The sequence below is a fragment of the Pyxicephalus adspersus genome, chromosome 10 (genome assembly GCF_032062135.1).
Source record: "Pyxicephalus adspersus chromosome 10, UCB_Pads_2.0, whole genome shotgun sequence".
Classification (NCBI taxonomy): domain Eukaryota; kingdom Metazoa; phylum Chordata; class Amphibia; order Anura; family Pyxicephalidae; genus Pyxicephalus; species Pyxicephalus adspersus.
In genome coordinates this window covers 29,958,140-29,979,203 of record NC_092867.1, presented here as the reverse complement: position 1 = coordinate 29,979,203, position 21,064 = coordinate 29,958,140, and the positions used below count along the sequence as shown (strand labels likewise).

The 21,064-nt window shown below is 37.2% G+C and overlaps 1 protein-coding gene and 1 long non-coding RNA gene across 2 annotated transcripts in view; one reads left to right on the top strand and one right to left on the bottom strand.

Moving 5' to 3' along the window:
• The window catches only part of LOC140340159 (uncharacterized), an 82,933-nt gene extending 77,195 nt beyond the window's left edge, over positions 1-5,738 (top strand). Inside the window, exon 3 of the long non-coding RNA XR_011922604.1 lies at positions 5,592-5,738. This is a non-coding gene — a long non-coding RNA (uncharacterized lncRNA). The remainder of the gene's footprint in view (positions 1-5,591) is intronic.
• Positions 75-17,828, bottom strand: PCGF5 (polycomb group ring finger 5). The gene is made up of 9 exons (XM_072425230.1): positions 17,558-17,828; positions 16,863-17,172; positions 15,114-15,210; positions 12,398-12,453; positions 12,248-12,307; positions 8,200-8,342; positions 6,174-6,272; positions 3,743-3,832; positions 75-3,350 (listed from the first exon to the last, which is right to left on the bottom strand). Exons 2-9 carry the CDS (start codon positions 16,972-16,974, stop codon positions 3,303-3,305), a joined length of 705 nt encoding a protein of 234 aa, XP_072281331.1. The 5' UTR covers positions 16,975-17,172; positions 17,558-17,828; the 3' UTR covers positions 75-3,302.
• Between the last annotated feature and the right edge of the window lie 3,236 nt (positions 17,829-21,064).

Here is a 21,064-nt window from a genome sequence, read left to right as displayed (position 1 = left end):
GTAGGAAGTGTCGGTGGATGATCACCAATACATAAACAGTAATACCCTGCAAAGAGATCAAACCCATGCAGAAGTAGTTTGTCAGGAATTTCTTTTATTGATGGAAACAGAAGTGGGAGCACATTTATATTTCGTTACCAATACAAATACTATTAGGCTAGAAATGGAAACGGTTTGAGATAACAGGAAAATATTGCTCAGAAAATGACAATGTAAGCAACTCCCTATAAAAAGGGAGAATATGTTCACACCTTTAATTATCAGTCACTTTAAATGGTGATTTGGCTTCCCATAGAAATGGAAAAAATACACCAACAATCCAGTTCCTAATTACAGTAAACTCTTAGATACAAGTTAAAATCTTGACTATTTATTTACAAAAAAACAATCCACTTTGTAAAAAAAACACATTGAACCTTCAGCATTGTTACAAAATGTTAGATTTAAAAGGAACCAGCACAATGCAAGAAGCTCTCTTACTCTTTAACAGGTACAAAATAGATTTCAACTGAAATAAACTTATAAAAATATACTTCCTGACATTAAGTCCCTTCAAATATGGTAGTGCAAGGAATTTGGTCATATTACTATGTATATCGTTATGAGAGGTCAACTCTGAAGTTATACATTAATTTTGGTTATTTTTTTTTGTCTTTTTTTGTAAAGGCATCTTAATTGTTTAATAGAATTCTATTTGTCAGCATTTCATTGTTTTCTGTTCAAAAAACATAGATAAGAAAATATATCCACATCACTAGACAAGTATTAGAACCATATTCTTCCTAACTAGTCACAGTGAGTATACTGTACACATATACTGTATAATTCTACATTGAGGCACACATTTCTCTAAAACAAGACTATTAAGTGCTACCAGTCTACATAAAATAAGGAAACAAAATGATAGAAAACAATTGTAAATGCATAAATAAAAATAATTCTGCCATACATTATTATTAATAAGGTAAAAGGAATATAATAGACCTCGTATTACAAACTCACTAATGGCCAAAATAATTTTACATGCAACTTGAGTTATTTGCATTCTATCTGTAATATTTAATAAATTATTGTAAAACATAAGAGTGGAAGACTAATGAATATTAAGTGTTTGGCAAAGAATAATAGAGAGCATTGCCATATGGTGGGTGGAGGAGGACACCTATATATATATATATATTTATTATTTGCCATACAGATATATTTTACCTTCACATAAGTGCAAATAGGAACATAGTTTATTCAGACCTAGCTATCTGCTCTAGCCCTTTATGAACTATATTTGCCGAGTAGTAAAGCCTTATGGGATATGTCCTGTGTAGTTCAGGGAATTTGCACCAGCGCGCAGTGATAATGCACCCAATACCACAACATAGGGTAAAGGGTACATTAGGGATGACGAGACACACAGCTCAATACACAGCATTACCGATTCAATTAAACAGGCGGCCCTAATCCAATGTACATCATGTGCAGGAAATGTACCCATGCAGACCAGGCTGGTGTGAGAAAGTGTGTTTTTTGTGGGTTTTATTGTTGTGCATGTGTTCCAACTATAGAGGTTTTCTTTTACTTCCTAGGGCAAGGATGCAAATGAAAATCATTCCAACAGGGACACAGACAGCACTAAAACACTTTTATTGTGGGGTGAGAAAGGGTTGTTTGTGCCCAATGGGGGAATTTAAGCTTCTAGTCAGCAAAGACCTGGCAGAAGTTCTATTCCTTCTCTAATAGTGGGCGCAAATAATCTATATGGTTTTTGGGAAGGGATTGGAACCTGTGTAAGTTTTTTGTTTTATTGCGGTTTCCACTATCTTTTCTGTGATGTCACATGGTTCAGAAATAGGAATTAGTTTGCAATACTTTTTTTGCTTTTGATAAATTATGTGACCAAAAAAAATATTCTCTCAAAGTGCAAAAATCATTGTGCCCAAAAATTCCCCATGCCATAAAAGAATGTATGCACATACTGACACCTTGTCTGCTTTATGTGCATGAAAACAAATCTGTCCCATTCCAAGAAGTGGCTGAAATTGGACAAATATTAATATTCATTAAGGCCTCATACAACAGGCATCTTAAATGTGACTATGGGGCAAATTGGGTGGAATACTTAGGTGGTCACACCTAATGTCTACTGATTGCCACATCTAGTTTATTTATAAAGCTTTAGTACTTAAAAACTAACAGCAACATTTCATCCCAGAGAAAAGAAGCCTTAAGGCATTTTTCTAAGTACTGAGTTGTAAAATTATGAAGAGCAGCTTTTATCAACTACAGCACAGCTGGGGTCCCATGGGGGTCATGCAAGTCAGAAGCCACACCTCATCTGACATTTCTGACAAGCATGCTATCACTGTAATGCTTTTAATGTGTTCACAATTGGAACACATCAAAAGAATAGGCAGCCTGTGAACTGGATCCATTTTTTTAAAGTTTACCAGCACTTGACACCGTCCTGATAGAGCCACTGCAAGTGCAAAGCAGAATGGACAGTCTTGTGCCACATGGATGTCATTTGTTTGGTCATGTAAACAAGTGGTCCATGTAAGGATTTTGATGCTACAATGAGGAATACTGAACCCCTTACTGCCATTTTTCTATTGGGCTGGCATGGGTAGACACTACATTGTAACATCTCCCCCGAATCAGCAGTTCACTGGCCTGAGGGTGCAGTAATCTTGCTGCAGACTCACTGCCGGTATGAACAAAAGTGGGGCCAGAAACCCAGAGCAGATGATATTCTGTTAGGTTATTATTCACCTGAAACAGAAACTTTGGGGAAACTTCAATTATTGCTGTTATATGTAAAAATGTTTAGACAATGAAAAGGGGGAGAGGGCAGCAGGTGGCAAATCACATCCAATAATAATAACAGTCTTTGAGACATTCAGTACAATGGAATATTGGTTTCCTAAAGCAAGTGTTTGTTACCTTGTCAGTTAAATGATCGAAGGACAACCTGTACAGTGCACACCAGATACTATCTATCTTACATGTAATGAACACTAGTGTTAGGCAATAACATTACAGTAAATACATCCATTTTAAAATTCTGGGATTTGCAGCATGTTGGTAACATACCTAGAAGTCAGAGGCTGTGGAACAGACTGGCACTTAATTTCTTAACAATAAACTAGGAAGAAACTACTGGCAAATTGGAGAGAGAGACCACATCCATATTTGCATGCTGAAAATAGATGGGTGTCCTTTTAGTCCATATAAATAGGCACGTCCATTCATTGTGCAATCTGTCGATGAGTAAACACAGTGCAGAATTCTTCTCAGTGTGGTGCGACCAATTAACCAAAGTCAATTCTTGGTCGATATTGCAATACCATTGGATAAGACTACAATAAACAAACAAAAAAAAACATTGCATAAAAAAATTCAGCAAACCAAGACAAATATTGCATTGGAAGATATTAGTTCTCTGGTTAAACACTCCGCTCTAATTTTTATTTTGGCATATTAGAGAAAAATTCAGTGTATAAGGTTTGTATAAATCTTGTCTGGGGATATTTTATTACCCAGATCATTCCGGGTATAATAACAATTTGGGATTACTCATCAGTCAACTTTTGTCTAAGTGTCCATGGTCACCATTACTTATAAAGTTAATGAACCTTCTCAGGAGGACAGAAACAACAATACAAACTTGAAATGAGCTTACTGCAGGATATCTAACACAGTCAGTTAAGAATATCAGAAAATAGAACAGGAAGGACAATAACATATTTACATTTTCACCCCTCAGTCGCCATCGTGTCATGTAAATAAACTCCATTGTATGGTCCTTTCCCATAATTTCACCATTGCATAGAACATCCAGCTGAAAAAAGAGAAATATGCAATAACGTTAAGTACGATAATTCTGTTGTCTTAGGACTTGATGGAACTGACCATTTAATTGTCTGCTCCAAAACAATTCAACTACTAGCTGGCAATGACTTCATTGGCAGCATTTAAACATGCACTTGAAAAAACAAATACCTGAATGTCCCATAAATGAAGCTTCAGCATTTACAGCTCATCAGGTTAAAGCCAAATGTAAACAATAGGGAATAATTAACTTGCTGGGCGGTTTACCCCAAGCCTGGTTCGCAGGAAGAAAACTTGGGGAAAGCGTTTACCCCGAACCAGGTTCGAGGTATCTAAAAATAGAAACAAGCGCTACAGTGCAATCTGATTGTCATACAACATGGAATGACAATCGGATTACAACTGAAAAAAAAAACAATTACCTNATCCCCGCAGCTCCTACGGAGACATCCGTCCTCTTCTGTCTTCTCCCGGCGTGTGCAGAGACGATCTCCGGGGTTTCCCGGTGACGTCGGTGCGGGAGGGAGATTCAAATCCTTTTGTATTGGATTCAAAACAAAAAAGCTGAATTGAGTCCAATACAAAGAAATCTTTATATATTATATACATAATTCTATTATATATAAATTATATAAGGTACTGTACAGTTACAGTACATTATACAAAAAATTTTTTATAATGTTTTATATATTTTTTTTAAAATTTTAATAATAAATTTATTAAATATTGGGCATATTTCAGTGAGTTATGCCTAGGAATTATAGCCTACAATCTAAAATAAATATGTAAAGAATTGGAACGCTCCGTGTTTGCGTTTTTTTTTATTGGATTCACTACAAACTCCTGTATCTAATCCAATACAAAATATATTTATGTGGTTTTATCTATAGGTATGTGACGTTGGACTCTGTTTTAAAATTTACCACACTAGCGAGGTGTTTTAGAAAAATATAGTACTATACAGTATACAGAATTATTGCATTTTCAGTATTTTTGATTTATTTATGCATTCTTGTTTAAGCTAAAGTTATTTTTTTTTTTTTTACATGATTGTGTGTTTCAAACTTTATTATATTCAGGATATTTACTAGACCCTTGTTCAGACGTATTTCTGTAAGTTACAGTTCAGTTCTGTAAAAACTGCTTTTAGTACAAAAATCCTGATATCAGTGAAACGCCCAGGAGGTTAAACATATTTTCACTTGTAAAAGTAATGGAGCAGCTATAAGTAACCCAGATCACTTTAACATAACATCGTCCTCTGACTGAATCCAAAACAAACTCAAACCTGTTCCTGAAGCCTAATGTGTATGTTAAGCCCAAACCTTTTTTTCCAGATTTTGGATACAGAAGGAAAGGACTCATATAATGGAATCGCTGATCTCCAAATCTCCATTAGAGAGTTTTCCCTCATTCAGAGTCACAGTAACAATGGTTTCATAAGATAAAAATCTGCTCCAAGGTCACGAACAGGAAAATAAAAAATAAGTAGATTAGGGCTATAGAATTCAATGGCCTGTATTGGTTTTTATGATTACTACTTTTTGCCTGACAAAGTTATTGTCACCATAACTGGTTGTGCCGGAGCCCTGGACTACAAGAAAAATCTTACAGGGGTTCTATTCCTTCCTCTATCCAAAACTATTGGAAAAGTTTTAGCTAGGCACAATACAGCTTTTTTCTTTACCTTTTAAGCATCCTATTCAATGACATAGGAAATTGGACACTCTGATTTCTCTAACTATACTTTATACTTTTTTTTTTACAAGTCAATTGGATGCAGTTCAACCATCTATTTAGAAGCTGACTGCCACCCACCATCAATGACAGAGGATTTTTTCTCCTGGGCACTGTTGACCTTCACATAAAAAATAGTTACTATTTGATAGTGTTACAATATTTATCAATAAAATAATTCATCCAAACCTGGTAAGAGTGTCTTTTTTCCCTTTTATACAACATCTTCAGCTCTAGTTGGTAATACAGATGACCGACCATGCATATTGCAAAAGATTCTTACATAAATCAACCTTATCAAAATGGTAAATTGAAATATGGTATCCTGTATCCAGCTTGGAAAGGATATCTGAATATGTACTTTTACATCTAAAACACTTGCAAATCCAGTTTTTGAATTACACATGAAAATGTCAGGTAATAAGACTGCAAGTGAGGTCTGCTGGATGTGTAATAAAGATATTTTATACATAAAGGAAAGATCAGTAATGTCCTTCATATTCAATATGTAACAAAGATAGTCTAGTTATGATTGTTCAGTTATTTCTTTATGAGATTAGGATGCGATATGTATCATGCTTACATATAGAAACCACTTCCAGCTCTGCTCTTACCTCATAAGTACTCGGTAGTTTTAACTTTAAACTTAAAAACTTTTTAATAGTGCCAACTGTTATGCGTGTTGAACAACGAATGAATTTCTTCATCAGCCCCTAGCAATTAAAGAAGTGCAAAATACAGTCACATATAACATAGTAAAAGTGCATGTACACAGAAGTTCTGACATGTTGTCTCACTGATCTTGTCATATTGGATGAGAGTCTGGCAAGCTTTATATATTCCCTGTTTTATCATGATATATATATATAATTTAACATAAGACAAGGCATGTTAGATTGGCTACTACACTAACTCTGCGTGACTGCCTTTATCACCTAACGTATAGGTAGACCCTGTTAATGTCATAAATTCTGTATCTCTAACTAATATTAAAAAAATACTCCATTCTCACTATTAGTGGCCCTTCCTGTAATAGTGACAACGCTCCATCCCTGTCTCCTATTTGAACCTCTGCATTGGCACCTGGACTTGTAATGTAACTTGCAGCTTTTTCTACACGCAGTCCACGGTTACAATTAGAAAATAAGCCCTGAGGAAGCTATGTAACCATCACTGGACTGCATGAATGTAGACAGGAGGTGACTACAGGAGACTAGCAACACTGGGATGCACCAAAAGATGAAAAAGGTGAAAGTATTTTTTTTTTTTGAGGAAATCTAAAGTGGCAATGTAATAATATCATTTGCACATGGAATGCATTGTTTTGTAACAGGAAGCAAAGCCTGCCTACATATTTAGCAAATAGGCATATATAATTACAAACTAATTAAAAGAAACTTTTGGGATTATTCTCTATTTTTTAGATAAACTAGGAAGAGGAAGATATCACCAATCACGAATTGTATTACCAGTGGAGAAAGATATCTGAGCAAAATGGTGCCAAAGAACATGGTAATAAAATGACATACTGTACAATGTCCAAGAATATTTAGTCTCTTTCTACTTTAGTGAAAATGAAATTAAATAAAACAAAAGTAGTCAAGTAGGTGGTGGTGCACATGAGCCACTACCATTTGTCAAACATAACCTTACTATTTCTTGTGTATCATTTTCAATATCAAAAGTATTTTTATGTCTTTTCAAAGCACTGAGGGCAAGTTTAGGAAAAAGTGCCCCCCACTACCACCACCTTCCTACATTAACCTAACTCACCCATACAAAGGGCTGTAGTCCAGAGTTTGTTAACATCCTCCATCTCCAATTCCTCCCCTGCTGTATGATTTAGAAGAGAATAGATGAGCCTCATACATGTCAGGAAATATTCTAATGACATTATTCGGACTGTACTGCACAGGCAGCAGAGGACTTGGAGTTGGGGAATGTAAACTCACTAGACCTGCGTCCCGTTAAATCTAGGTAAGTAAGGAACTGTGTTAAGATAAAGGGGAAAGAGGATTGGTGCACTTATCCTTTAAATGTTTACATATTTTAGTTTCTGAATTTTTTATAATTTCTCATATTGGTCATAATGGTATTGTTTACAATGATGAGTTCTGCAATGCTTTTCCACTTGTATGCAAATATTTAACTTTTTATTTAACCACCCGGCCGTTTAACCCGACCTTGGTTCGGGGTAAAAACACTTGCAAAAAGTGTTAAACCCGAACTTTTCTCAGGTGGGTAAACAAACATTATATTGCAATCCGATTGTCATACATTGTATGACAATCGGATTACAATTGAAAGAATATACTAACGGCCAGGTGGTTAAATAATACAATTCATTTAATAAACATTGGTTGTGATCATTTCTTGCTATACCATCCTTCTACCATCCCTAAAACCTGAATGGTTTCCTGCAGCATTGTAATTGATAATTTTGGATGTCAGCAGGGTTTTTAATTTAAGCTAATACTCAAATACTAGCACGTTATGAGGCTTTTTTTTTTTTTACAGCAAAATAAATGTTCATTTTTAGTAATAGGTGTTATCCATTTACTAGCACTTTCTGACTTCTTCCAGACAGATATTACTCCTCCTCTAAGCAGAAACAGGAAAAAGGTAAAGGCTGCTACTTACCTTTACTACGTTCTCCCCAGACTGGCCATTATTCCGCAGGCAATCAAGACAGATGGCAATCTGGGGGTCACTTCTGTGGTAGTCCTTGTTTTCGTCATTTTCCTCTTCATCATCCCTAAGTCTTTTATTATCTGGAAGTCCATCTATTAAAGAGAAGTACATCAAAATTACAAAAGAAGGCTTGGTTCCTTCAAACAATATCCTATAACAGCACTGCCCTAGTTTAATATTATGCTTTCTTTTAAAGCTGAACTCCATTCATACCTTCTGTTACATACAGTTGGACAACCTTTCTTCCTGAACAGAAATTACTTCTCTGAGTCGGAGCCTGCCTCATATCCTGGCTGACATTCAGCATAATCCAGCCCATTCCTCCCGGCCTTGCTGCCCATAACTCACCCCTTTCATTTAATGGTTTTTACTTCTTTATGGAAGCTCAGCAACACACATGGATGTTACTACCACTTCCTGTTTTCAGTACAGTACAGGTACAGTACCCTGTCAGGCCTTTTCAAATGGCCTATTCTGCCTGAATTGCAAAGAGAAACACAACACTGTGTTTCTATCACTGGATCTAAAATAGGGTATGTAAAGAAGACAGATTTTAATAATTTTATTAGCATGATGATGAGACAGAAAAGAGGAACCATGGAAGGCAAAATATAGGCAGCTTTAAACATTATGTTGACAACTCAAATGCAAATTGTAGCATGCATTGTATTTAGAAAGAAAGCCATGAAACAAAGATATCTGGTACACAGTAGCCACTAAAACATGCCTAAACTTATTTTTTCAATCTTAACACATTGAGGATCTTGGGAGTAGAAAATTTAATCTAAAAAACTTCTGCTTCCTGCTTTTACCGGCAGTCCATAGCTGTCAAACTACCAGCTGGATCTGCATTTAAAAGCAAACCAGAAAAAGCTGTCAAACTGTAGCTTCTCCTCTGTAAAATGCCACTTGAAGATAGTCTGAAAATATATATTTATTTTTTTTATGATTAATGATTTGCTTTCTTAATTTGCAAAAAAAAAAACAGTAAGTACAACTAAATGTATATTTCTATCCAAAGTAACACTACCATTTTTAAAGATAAGTAAATAAAGTGCAATATAAAAAGGAGGTTTAAAATGCAACCACAAAGGAAGCACTACAAAAACATACATTCTAAAAAAAAATGGCCAAAATTTACATCACAAAACATAGGACTCTTATGTCACTGAACAGTGTATAAGGTATATAATACCATTAAAATATGTCCATAAAGTCCAGGAACCCACTGACACTAATGTTGTCATGTAATATTGGAGATTTAAATTTACAGCCAAGTTAACTATTATCATAAGCCTATAAAATTCATACAGTACTATATTTTATATATTGAATCTTTGAATGCTAACAGGTGATAAGACCAAAAAATGTTAAACTATTGGGTTTGGTTTACATACAAAAACATATTGTTGTCTAACGCATTTGACACACACAAGAGCACAGGTCCCCCTTACGTTACACAAAAGCAATTCTGTGTCTTTAGGATCAAATATGAAGGATCATTTAGAAAATGGTATGTATACAAACAATTACAACTCCAATTTTACAGTAGCCTTCTAACACCCCTTCCCAGTATATCCCCACACTTAGGAAAAGCTGTGTTACCTGCCAGGTTGCTGCAGCATTATCAGTTCAAGATTGGCCTAAGTAGCCATACACCGCGATCAGTTTTGTTTGGTGTGTGTACAACTGTGACATTTTCCTACTGACATCACAAGCCTAACAAATCTCATGAAACTTGTGGATGCAGCAGCCCAGCCATACAATAAGACACATGACATGGGATTTATGTCAAACAGTGATATTTCAAACACTCACAATCTGCAGATTGGATCTTAGGATCTAAATCAGATTTCTATGCTGAAAGTGCCTAGTGGTAGAATGGTAGAATTGTGTATACCTGTGGTAGAATTGTATATACCTGTCTGTATACGTCACATTCTCAGTAAAGAGACCGATGTACCTGAAGAAATCATCCTCAGATAGGAAGTGGGGGACATGACAAATATCAAACCAAACTTAACATACAACACAAGGGATACAATAACAGTAAAAAAAAAAAAAAAACACAAAAAAAAAAAACACAGGTACTATTGAGAATTCAAATAAAAGTAGGGGGAGAAATAATTTCCCCACAGAGAAATTATAACCCATACAAGCCTCCTGAGCTACACACCAATGTTTTATATAGTTCCCATATGAAAAGGGGGATCAAAATATATAAAGGGACTAAGACCATGGAAAAACACAAAGAACCCAGAGGCAGGGGGCTGCTTCTACCAACAAAAATTTGGATATCAAAATCCAAATTCTGAAAAAGGCTCAGATACTAACAGAACAAAAAGGAGAGAGCCCATGAACTCCAATAATAAAGAAGGCCAGGGACATGTCACACGCAGGATCCTGGCTTAAGCAATATGAAGACACATCAAGACTTTGCAGATACTGGATGAGGTATCAGACTCCGTGTGCCTGATTTATTAAAGCTTTTCAAAACTGGAGAGGATACACTTTCATCAGTAAAGCTGGGTGATCCAGCAACCCTGGAATGGATTTCTCCAAAATCTTTTGCTATAATAATGAACCCCTACAAAAGTACATATCAAGGCCTTTCTGGGTTCATAGAATGTGGGCCCAGCTTTCAATAAACTCTGTCCAGTATCATACCACGCCATGTACCATAAAATCATATGTCATCCACACTAAAAGATGGAGAAACACCAACTGATGTAATTTTCTTCCCACCAGCTGACACTCTTTGTGCTAAGCTAGCAAGATTGTTATTTTATTATTGTTGTTTTCAGGATCAATGGAATCTTTGAGCAGTCCTTTATCCCTTTTTTTCCCCCAGTTGCATGCTGGTATAGGGAAACTGGCACACGTTCTTCTACTGTAGTTATCTCATTAATCTGCCGAGTGTGTGCACAGAGGAAATGTTTTGGCGTTTTATCATACACACTGTACCTAATTCCTCCCTGCAGTTACATTATTGCCTATTGTTCGGAGACAGACACTTAAGAGTTGAGTTATACGGCATTGTGTGAACTATCATATTCACCAAAACCTCACTCTCAAGCAGAGTTGTAAAATAAAGAGAAAGATGAGTTACCTAGCAGGAAACTCTCACTTCCTGAAGTTCACACAATAATATAGTGGGCAGTGTAAAGAACACACAGTGCTTATAGTTCATTTCAGGAAGTGAATACTTCCTGATTTAAAAGTTTCATTAAAGTAAAGTTCTTCCCTGCAATGTCAGTATTTTACCTACTAAATACTGTAGAAAGGCACGAGCCAAGCTAATACAAAAACTGGAATCCACATATAATAGATAGTCCTAACAGCAAGACTAATAAAAACACTGAGCTGGAATGGTTACATTTTATATTTTTGTATAAGAAAGGAAGCAGAAGGGTTAGAAAATGAGTGGTTAGTAACTCTTCTGTGATCAGTGTCCTCCCCAACGTCATATAGCTGGGCACACCACCCGGCATTTTTAGTAACCACCCGGCTGTTTTTGCTTAGTTACTGAAAAGTTGGGTCACAATACAGGGGCTGCCACCCGCCTACAAGTTCTTCCTACCCAGCATAAAAAATGTCTAGGTTGAACACTGGAGATGCATCAATTTTGTGTGGGGGAAAAAAAAGCCTATTTTCAGCCAAGATTACTGAGACTTGGATTTACCAATATAGAGTAGGAAACCTAGTTATGGACTAAACAAACATTACTAATAATTCTTCATAGTCTCTATGAATGTAAACTGATTCATCACTTAATAAACATGTCGATAATTCTTCATGTTACTATATTACATGCTACAAAAGATCACAGAAAGCAAATGAAATGCAAATTAAGAAAAAAGTAAAACATCAATATGTCCCTTGTACAATCGCTCAGTTATTTGTCATTCAAGTTTGAATACTTGTAACACGTTTTATTAGTATTGGGGTTTATCTAAAACCATTTCTCCTGTAAAACAATGACAATCGCACATAATACCTTCTCCATTTTCTTCAGGTCGTTTCCTCTTCCAGAATTCAGATTCTCGCTGTTGTTCTCCTAATTAACAGTAACCAAAAAGTTATCCTTGGGAAACAAAAAAACTACAACAACCCAACTTCCAATATATAAAAGAAATACAATACTTACTTTCCCGAAGTCCTGGCACTAATTTAAATATTATTTCTTCAAGTGTGTTATCTAGCCTGGGGACAAAAAGAAAAATTAAATGTTGCAATACCTATTTAAAATATTCGTAATAAAAAAAAACAGTAAAGAAAGAAAAGAAAAAGCAAAGCAACAAAAAAAAAAAATTGGTGAGATCTGTTGGTACAATATAGGTTCCAAAATCTTTCTTTTTCAAATGTCCAACTAAACTTTCAGCATAAGTAGCTTAAAATGCAGATGCATGAAAAGGTGTGTAATGTATTGGTGGTACCAGGTGTCAAAGCTGACTGGGGACAGGAATACCAAGCAAATAAAGATAGAATTCACAGATAGAAATTGTCAAATTGCAAAAAGAAATTGGATAGATAATAGATCTTGGATTGTTAACGCAGCCTGCCATGCATTTCTTTCTGGCTGTCTTTACACTGTACTGAGGGAAGTTCATTAGTGCGAAATGACAAAAAGATCTGCTTGTAGTCCCTCGTTGATGTTGAGAAGTTAATTTACTTTTGGGTTAAAAGTACACAGTTATACTTAAGGTATGCCTTAGAAAGCCATCATCAAGAAGTGTGAATGAAAGTCAGCATGGAAGATGCACTGGAAATGACCAGAGTTTAGGGCAGGGGTCGGCAAACTTTTATGGCCACTAGGACATTTAGAGGGGGGGGGGGCCACACTAGGCCAGACCCGCCCTTTTGGCCCCGCCTGCCACCAGGGAACACCCCCCAAAGTGAAATCCCTCTCCTCCATATGCATTTCAGACTAGAGGGATTCACCTTCTGGGAGATTTCCATATTACGGCGGCAGCGGAAGTATCAACGGAGCCGTGGGCTGCTGGCCGGCATTAGACCGGATCGGCCAGGGAGCGTGAGGCCAGAACGAACTACCGGCTAGGCTGTATCTGGCCTAAAGGCCGGAGTTTGCCGAACCCTGGTTTAGGGTAAACACACATTGAAGACACTTTAGAAAAAGCTGCCACTGACCCACCTATGTGATTTTATTACCTTCTGGATGTTAACATTAGAAGATAGAATGAATGATGGATTGTTTTAAAGTGTTTTTACTGCTTGTTCAACACATGTAATACCTAATTCTATGTTATTATTATTATTATTAAACAGGATTTATATAGCGCCAACATATTACGCAGCGCTGTACATTAAATAGGGCTTGCAAATGACAGACTAATACAGACAGTGATACAGGAGGAGAGGACCCTGCCCCGAAGAGCTTACAATCTAGTAGATTGTTCACATTTAAAGGGAAACTTCCAAAATGCTGATTTTTTAAATTTAGATAACTTGAGCTCTTAGTAATTAGTTAATGCATTGTCTGCTGGACATGCCTGTCATCCCCCAGGGAAATCACAGAATGGGGCCTAGGATCCTCTAGTGGGACAGGCAGTGTAAAAACACCCTGCTCTTTTTTTCTTGCCATTTAAACATTGAAAAAACAGTGACTAAACTTTGGGAAAAAAGCAGTTTTTTTTTAACTAGTATCAACTTGGCATTTAAAATGTTGGCGACAAAACATCTTAAAGCCCATGTGAATAAAGCCTTAGTATGCAAAGTCTGGGCACAGGTTCAGTTTACAATGAGCTTCCCGTTACAAAGTTCTCTTCATGGAATACAGACAGTTTTCATTAATTCAGAAAAGACTTTGAGCTATTTTTGTCATACAAAGTAAAAAGAGGATGCAATAAAGCCATTTTCTTTACACAGTATACAAGTTATTGTAATGAATAAATTCTGGTTGTATAACCTTCTAACTATTTATACATATTATGATTCTAGGATACATATGTCCAGTTCACTGTGGTGCATCCATATCCCTCTTGCAGCCCAAGTCTTTATTCTGCGGTTTGCTTCAGGGCCAGCATCTGAACCCAGCTGTAAATTTCTTACTTCCAAAGCTGGCTACCTGGTACCATACTAATAGATCTCTCATATGCACACACAGAGATCTAGCTGTCATTGTACTTCTCTTCTGTGCTGCTTGCCAGAAGCCAAGTCACCGCATATAATAAACTGAAGTTATGCGCCTGCACTGATGACATAGCAGCTGATCTCTACGCCAGAACAAAACCTTTTGAAATCTCAGTTACATGCTCGCAGTCTTCTGGGTTATACAACAAGATCCCAGGAGGCTGCAGGAATGCCCAAGGACATCCCACTCTTGCCTAGATGAGAAAGCAGATAGTGACGGGTTGAAGGAGCAAAAAAAGGATTTCCAATTTTAAAAACAATTCTGTGCGCTTTAGGTATATGATGTAGGGGGAATGCAAGAGGATAAAGTGGAAAATTAGGTGAAAGTGCTTCCTTACATAACACAGATGTACTATTTTTACCAAAGTAAATGTTAGATTTTTTTTTTTTATTCATCAGCCTGTCAGAAATATACTGTGGCTCTATTTGAATAAATGAATGAATATCATATTTGAAGAAAGAGCTTTCTGAAACTATTTTACATCATGTGGTGGTGGTAGCATTTGCAAATTCATAATGTAACAAATAAACAAAATAAATAACAAATTCTATAAAATGTACATATATTGTGTATGAGTGTTAGTCAATGTGAATGATAAGTAAAAGAATTAGAACTGGCAACACATTAGAGGATCTAAAACAAAAGAATTCTCAATGGAATTTCACTAGAACAGAAAATAAACATTGGAAAACACAAGTGCCATCTTACATACCTTAGCATTTCTAAAGGATTCGTTTCATGGACCTGGTTTCCACATTTTGGGCAATCGTTGCTCTCTTCAAAATGTTGGACAATACAACTCTTACAAACTTAAAGAAATAAACAAAAAAATGAGTTGGAGACAAAGCAATTAACCCAGTATATTTGTTGTAGAAACAGATGTATTTATGTGGTTAGAACACAGGACCATATTAATTATACTGGTCCTGCTCAATAACCAAATTCATAAATACTAATAGAAAAGAATTAAGAAAAGGGTCACTGACAATGTAAACTGATCAGCACAAAACATTAAACGACTGTCAGTTAAGAAGAATAGCATTTTTATCTTGTTAAGGTGGCACTTGTCAAGATGTGAGACATATTAGGCAGTATGTGATCAGTTCTGGAGGGTGCAGTGTTTCAAGCAGGAAAGATAGGTAAACAAAACAATCTGACAAGGAACAAAACTAGACGTTTCTGGTCACATCATCTCCAACATTGGAAGTCTTGGAGGATGTTCCCAGTACACACTGGTTACTACCAACCAAAAGTGATACTGGAAAGGAAAACCAGTGCACTAGTGACAGGGTTATGGGAGAAGTTGGAAAAAAAAAAAAAAAAATTGGCATAGCCATTTGGTTGGTATGATGCAGGCTGTGATCTCCTGCTAGTGTCAGATACCATAGGAGACCTTTAGAGATCTTCTCCTAAACCAACATGGATTACACAACTCATAACAAAAACCATACAGTCCCATTAGAGATGCAGCAATAGACAAGAATATGCTGTCTTACGGATCTAGTGAAATGGTTCCACTGTCATTTTCAGAAGTCATGCAAACTTGTCAGGTTTAATCAAGGTTTAGATCAGAGAGAATTCATTTAACAAGCTGGAACAGCAAGAACACTATTACACTGGACTAAACGGACCACTTTAACCAATGTTTGCATGAGCAAACAGTGCAAACCTGCAGCCATTGTAATGCAAAAGTGGGGAACTTATCCCCTAAAATGTGGCCCCAGGATGTCAGCTGTCCTCAAACAAACAATCACTTTAAAACTTGCCCTTTCAGAGAACACAGTTTACATATTTAATGGTTACTGGGCGGACCTGCATGTCAGCAGATAAGAGGATTATTTGCCTAAATAACTTGTAAAAGTCAAAAGGCAAGAGGATTTACTCTGTTCCTGTCAATGTGACAGCCTGCTAGCATACATCACTTTCACTGCACATTATCTTTACAAACTGATGCAAAAATTATGCCACAACAAGAGGAGTAGACATGTGCCAAAACTTTGAACGTTAAAATAAAATGGCCGAGTAGAAGTCCAGTTATATAAACACTGGACAACATAAGTAAAAAAGAGGAAGAAAACCAGACAAGCTAAACAAAGTCATAGATTTATATATTAGATATATAAAGAGCAGCAAGATTTCCGGATCACAGGTTTGGTTGTACCGTCAATCTTAATAAGTCAAGTTTGATTTTAAAAGCATTTTTTGACACAAAAAAGTAAGGCCAATAAATACGTGGCCCACCTAAAACCTGCCTGCAATACAAAGTGAGCTGGGCAATGCAGACCCAGACAATAAATGTGTATGGAACCTTATAGATTCCAGGTAGATGTTTGTGCTGCCTCTAAAGTTTGACTATTTTGTTTTTAACCCACACCAGGATTTAGGCCAGGATTTGAAAAAGTAGCTATGGGCTATTTAGCTACTAAAGAGTTCTATGCTGCATTTGAAATGCAATACTCACATGTATGCAGGCACTCTGTGACGGTGGTGGGCTTGATAAGATACCCTTTGCAGATATAGCAAGTGATGTAAGGATTGAATTCTTTTACCAAGCGCCTCCTTTGGGCTGCCATTGACAAGATACCTAGAGACAGAAGATCCCTGGAAACAGCCTGATGGAAGAACGGACCAGTATTTTCAAAAAGCTTCAAAATGTCTTGAATTTCTCACATTTTTATGTGATGTCGGTCCTTAAGAGGAGCTTTCCTTAAAAAATGCTCATTGCTTCAATTTGCCTTTGGCTGTTTAATACGTGCTACACTTCCAGATGTCTGTAAAGTGAAGGGACAAGAACAAGGGACATGAATTAATGCCGCTGTACAAAAATAAGCACATAAGGAGTAACAGTGCTACAGAATACAAAGGTCAGCAATGTAAAACAAATTCTGTTTAGACTTTATTATTACATGTACAAATGAATACATAAAATATATATTTTTGTATAAAAATTTTTAATCAGACAACATAAACCAATTTTGGTCTGTCCACATGAGATATGAAAACAACACCTGTGACAGGATGGATTTTTTTTTTCTTTGGGGCGTTACAGATATTCTGCTGTAATATTAGGGTTGCCTGTCAGTGTAGCTTCTATGTGATCATTGTGACGAATACATACAATACAAAAAAGAAATAAACAAACTGTCAGTATCTCACCTCTGTATTTAGCCTCGGTCCTTCTGTTGTGTGATTAGTTTGATCTGTTGACAAAAAGTATTTTTTGTTATATGTTTTTTGTTTTGCATATGTATCAAATATTACAACATTTTAGTGTCCAAATTAAGATTTTTCTGCCTGCTCTTTTGCTTTAAAGGAATTCCCATCTATTCTGACATCGATGTGCAGAGTATTGAAGACCATTTTCACCCTCAATATTTTCACTTCTGTTTTCCTAAAACACACCCATCACATTTGGGTTGGTGCAAAGTTCTGCCTTTCAAATGTAAGTAAACCAGCGAACATTTTTGGCACTTGATTAGGTTTTACAGCTCTCCCGGTACCCAGAAGAAGCAGACAGGGTGGTACCTAGGCAGCATGAACCAACAACAGGTACACTTTATGGGAATGGCTAGCATTTGAGGTCTAAAGCCATTTAGAGTACACTTATCAGGGTTATTCAAGCAACTTATTTTGCTTAAAATGAACTTTCAAGAAGTGGATAGATTAGAGTGGAGTTAGCCAGGTTTATATAACTCTCCCAGGAGGGTATAAGTATCCTCACTTAACATCCTGGAGACAAAAATTAAATCTTCCCAAAAACCGAACATTAGCTAAAAACTTTCTAGATGTGGATAGATTAGAGTGGAGTTAGCCAGGTTAATATAACTCTCCGAGGGGGGTAGTACTATCCTCATTTACCATCCTGGTGACACAAATGAAGTGAGAATCTTCCTGCTGCCACAGGTGCACACTGGGGTGACAACTGTGAAATGATACCCTCTCCCCATCTGTCCTGATGATACCACCATGCTTGATAATGGAAGAGATTTGCATCAACTGAACAACAGACAACCCATTGGTTTCTAATCTCTCCAAACTCTGGCCAAAACTGGAAAAACATTATGTCATGTTCAGATGACGAATCGAAAAGCCCGAGAGATGATGAGGAGTAGATTGCTTTCCATCCACAGGAAGAGGTCATATTGGAGGGTCCCCAAGTCCCTTTGTTAGTCCCTGCTTTCAGCGCTACAACTAATGGCAATCTAAAACAAACAACTGATAACTACAAATCATATACATGAAAACATTAAATAAAATGTAGGTAGCATGAAAACCTGTCTATAGGTAGTTACATTACAAATCCTTCTGTACATTTTTACCATTTCACACCCCCACTACAGAACCAGTACAGATATAGCTTTATGGTCAAAACTGGCTTTAAAAGGTTAGACACTTGGTCAGGTTTGTACGGTGATCTGTGCAGAGTCATCATTTGTTTTTGTTCTGGTGACCATCACCTATGTAACAGAAAGTGATGGAAGATCCAAAATATTATAGTTGCCTTTGGTTCAGGAAGAGAGTTGATGTCTTCCAATGGAGGACGCCTGCTCTGGTGGTGACCAATGTTTGCAGGAGATTCTCTCCAATAAAATAAATAGAAATTTCTCAGATGGGACGCAAAGAAAAAAAAAATGAACAGGTTTGCAACCCTTCTCTACTACAATAAGACCAATATATACAGCCATGAAATCACAATGGCTGAACTGGATACATCATGAGTCCTGGAAACACGGGGTGTTTAATAAGCAAATCTCAGCCAGTTACTGGAGTCACACTTCTTTCACCTTTCATACTTCCAGAAGGTTGTCTATCATGAGAGAATGGATCTGCCAATGAGTGACTTCAAACGTTTGAAGTTGAGAACTGGGCAAAGAATGACAAATATGATGATGATTACTGTCAATTGGATTATACATGAAGTTTTATCCTTTTTAGTCTTCCCCATAACATAGTTTTATTACCTGGTAATCCAACCTGTAGATGGAATATTGTTCTAGTGAAGTGGCAGTTGCAGGAGTTGGAACAACTAGGATATTGCTGGAGGTGCTCACAACACCCATCAAGATTCATTCAGGAAAATTAGGACACGTCAGATGATTCTCATCTGATATAAATGGTCAGAGTAGTCTAAGGCGAGAATCTGACGTGTACAGAGGTCACCCTGTGTCATTCTTTTATCCATGACTGACAGACAATGAATGACTACAATACAAGTGAAGGGAGAAGAGCACAGTGGGGTGTCGCTCACTCATTCTCCCCCCTCCACAGAACGGAGCTGTGTGTACAGGGCTCGTTCATTCATCTGTCACTCTTGTGTCGCTGGAAATGATTGTGAAAATTGTTTCCAATGACGAATATTGAACACGTGTGTGGAGCTGCAACTGTTTAACAAGAGTAAAGCAGAACATCACAAAATATTTACTAAGAGGAGTAATGCAGAGCTACAATGCAAAACATTAAAAAGTCTGCAATGTTTACTAACCTACATAAAAACAAACCAAAAAATGTAAAAAGTATATACACTGTATATATGACAGATTGATCAGCCAATATGATAAAAACACCTTCCTTATATGTAGGTTCCCTAAACAGCTCTGACCCATGAAGGAATGGTCTGCACAAGACCTCTGAAGGTGACCCGTGGTATTTGCCACCAAGTCATTAGGAGGGAGACACAGTGCATTCTAATGCCATGGTGAATGGAACCTGGACCCGACTGCTGCAGGTGATCAGAGAAAGGTAAATGTGTGCATTAATTATTAAACATATGTTGTACAGAAGCCCAGCCACAGCCAATAAGGGTTCACTCCTCCATTCAATGAACGTTTCTCTAAAGCCAAGAAGGGGATGCAGTGTAGGATAGTTATGACCCATTATTCATCTGCTGGGTGAACAGGATTTTACCATTGTCACCAGAACATGAGGTCAGGGGAATCTTCCATTCAGGACATCTACTGTTGTGAAAACCAAGAGATGAATTCCAATTTTTGATATGGTCTTCCTGCATTTGGAGGGCAGAGAGTAATAGAAGAGAGAAAAACCAAATAAATCAGGGGTAACCCTTCTGAAAACTAACCAATGTTAAACAAAAAGTTCTGGATTGGCATTTGTGAAAATACGAGGGCTGATTTCCACTCTTGTTTTATATGGCACGTAACACGCCAATCATTGTAAATGGCATGTTCATGCACTAAAGCAATACAGGCAGCCAGATCTTTGTGGGTCCAATATTTCATGATGGCCTTACTTTACTTACACTGAAAACCGGGAATCATGCACATAATTCCCAAGCAATGTCTCCGCTACCACAATGCACCGGGCTGGTTACTAAGTGACAACAAGCAGTAAGTGCTCCCACTCCCAGCACTGTGACAGGGGGGGCAGTGCAGGGAAAGTTTGGCAGTCTATGTTCCCCCCGAGCTGTCACTCACTCTGCAGGCACCTGTCCTGGAACTACACCTCCCAGCATGCACCGCACCGAACTACTCCCCCAGCACCGGACCGCCGCTCACAGAGGGAGCTCCGTACACTCTCCTCCTCGGCTCTGACCCGGGAAGTGTCATGTCACCTGCCAGCCCCCAGGTTCTCTATTCAGCGCACACTTTCCCCGGGAACTCACCATGACAGCACCGAGCATGCGCCTCTGTTTATCGCTGTCAGTAA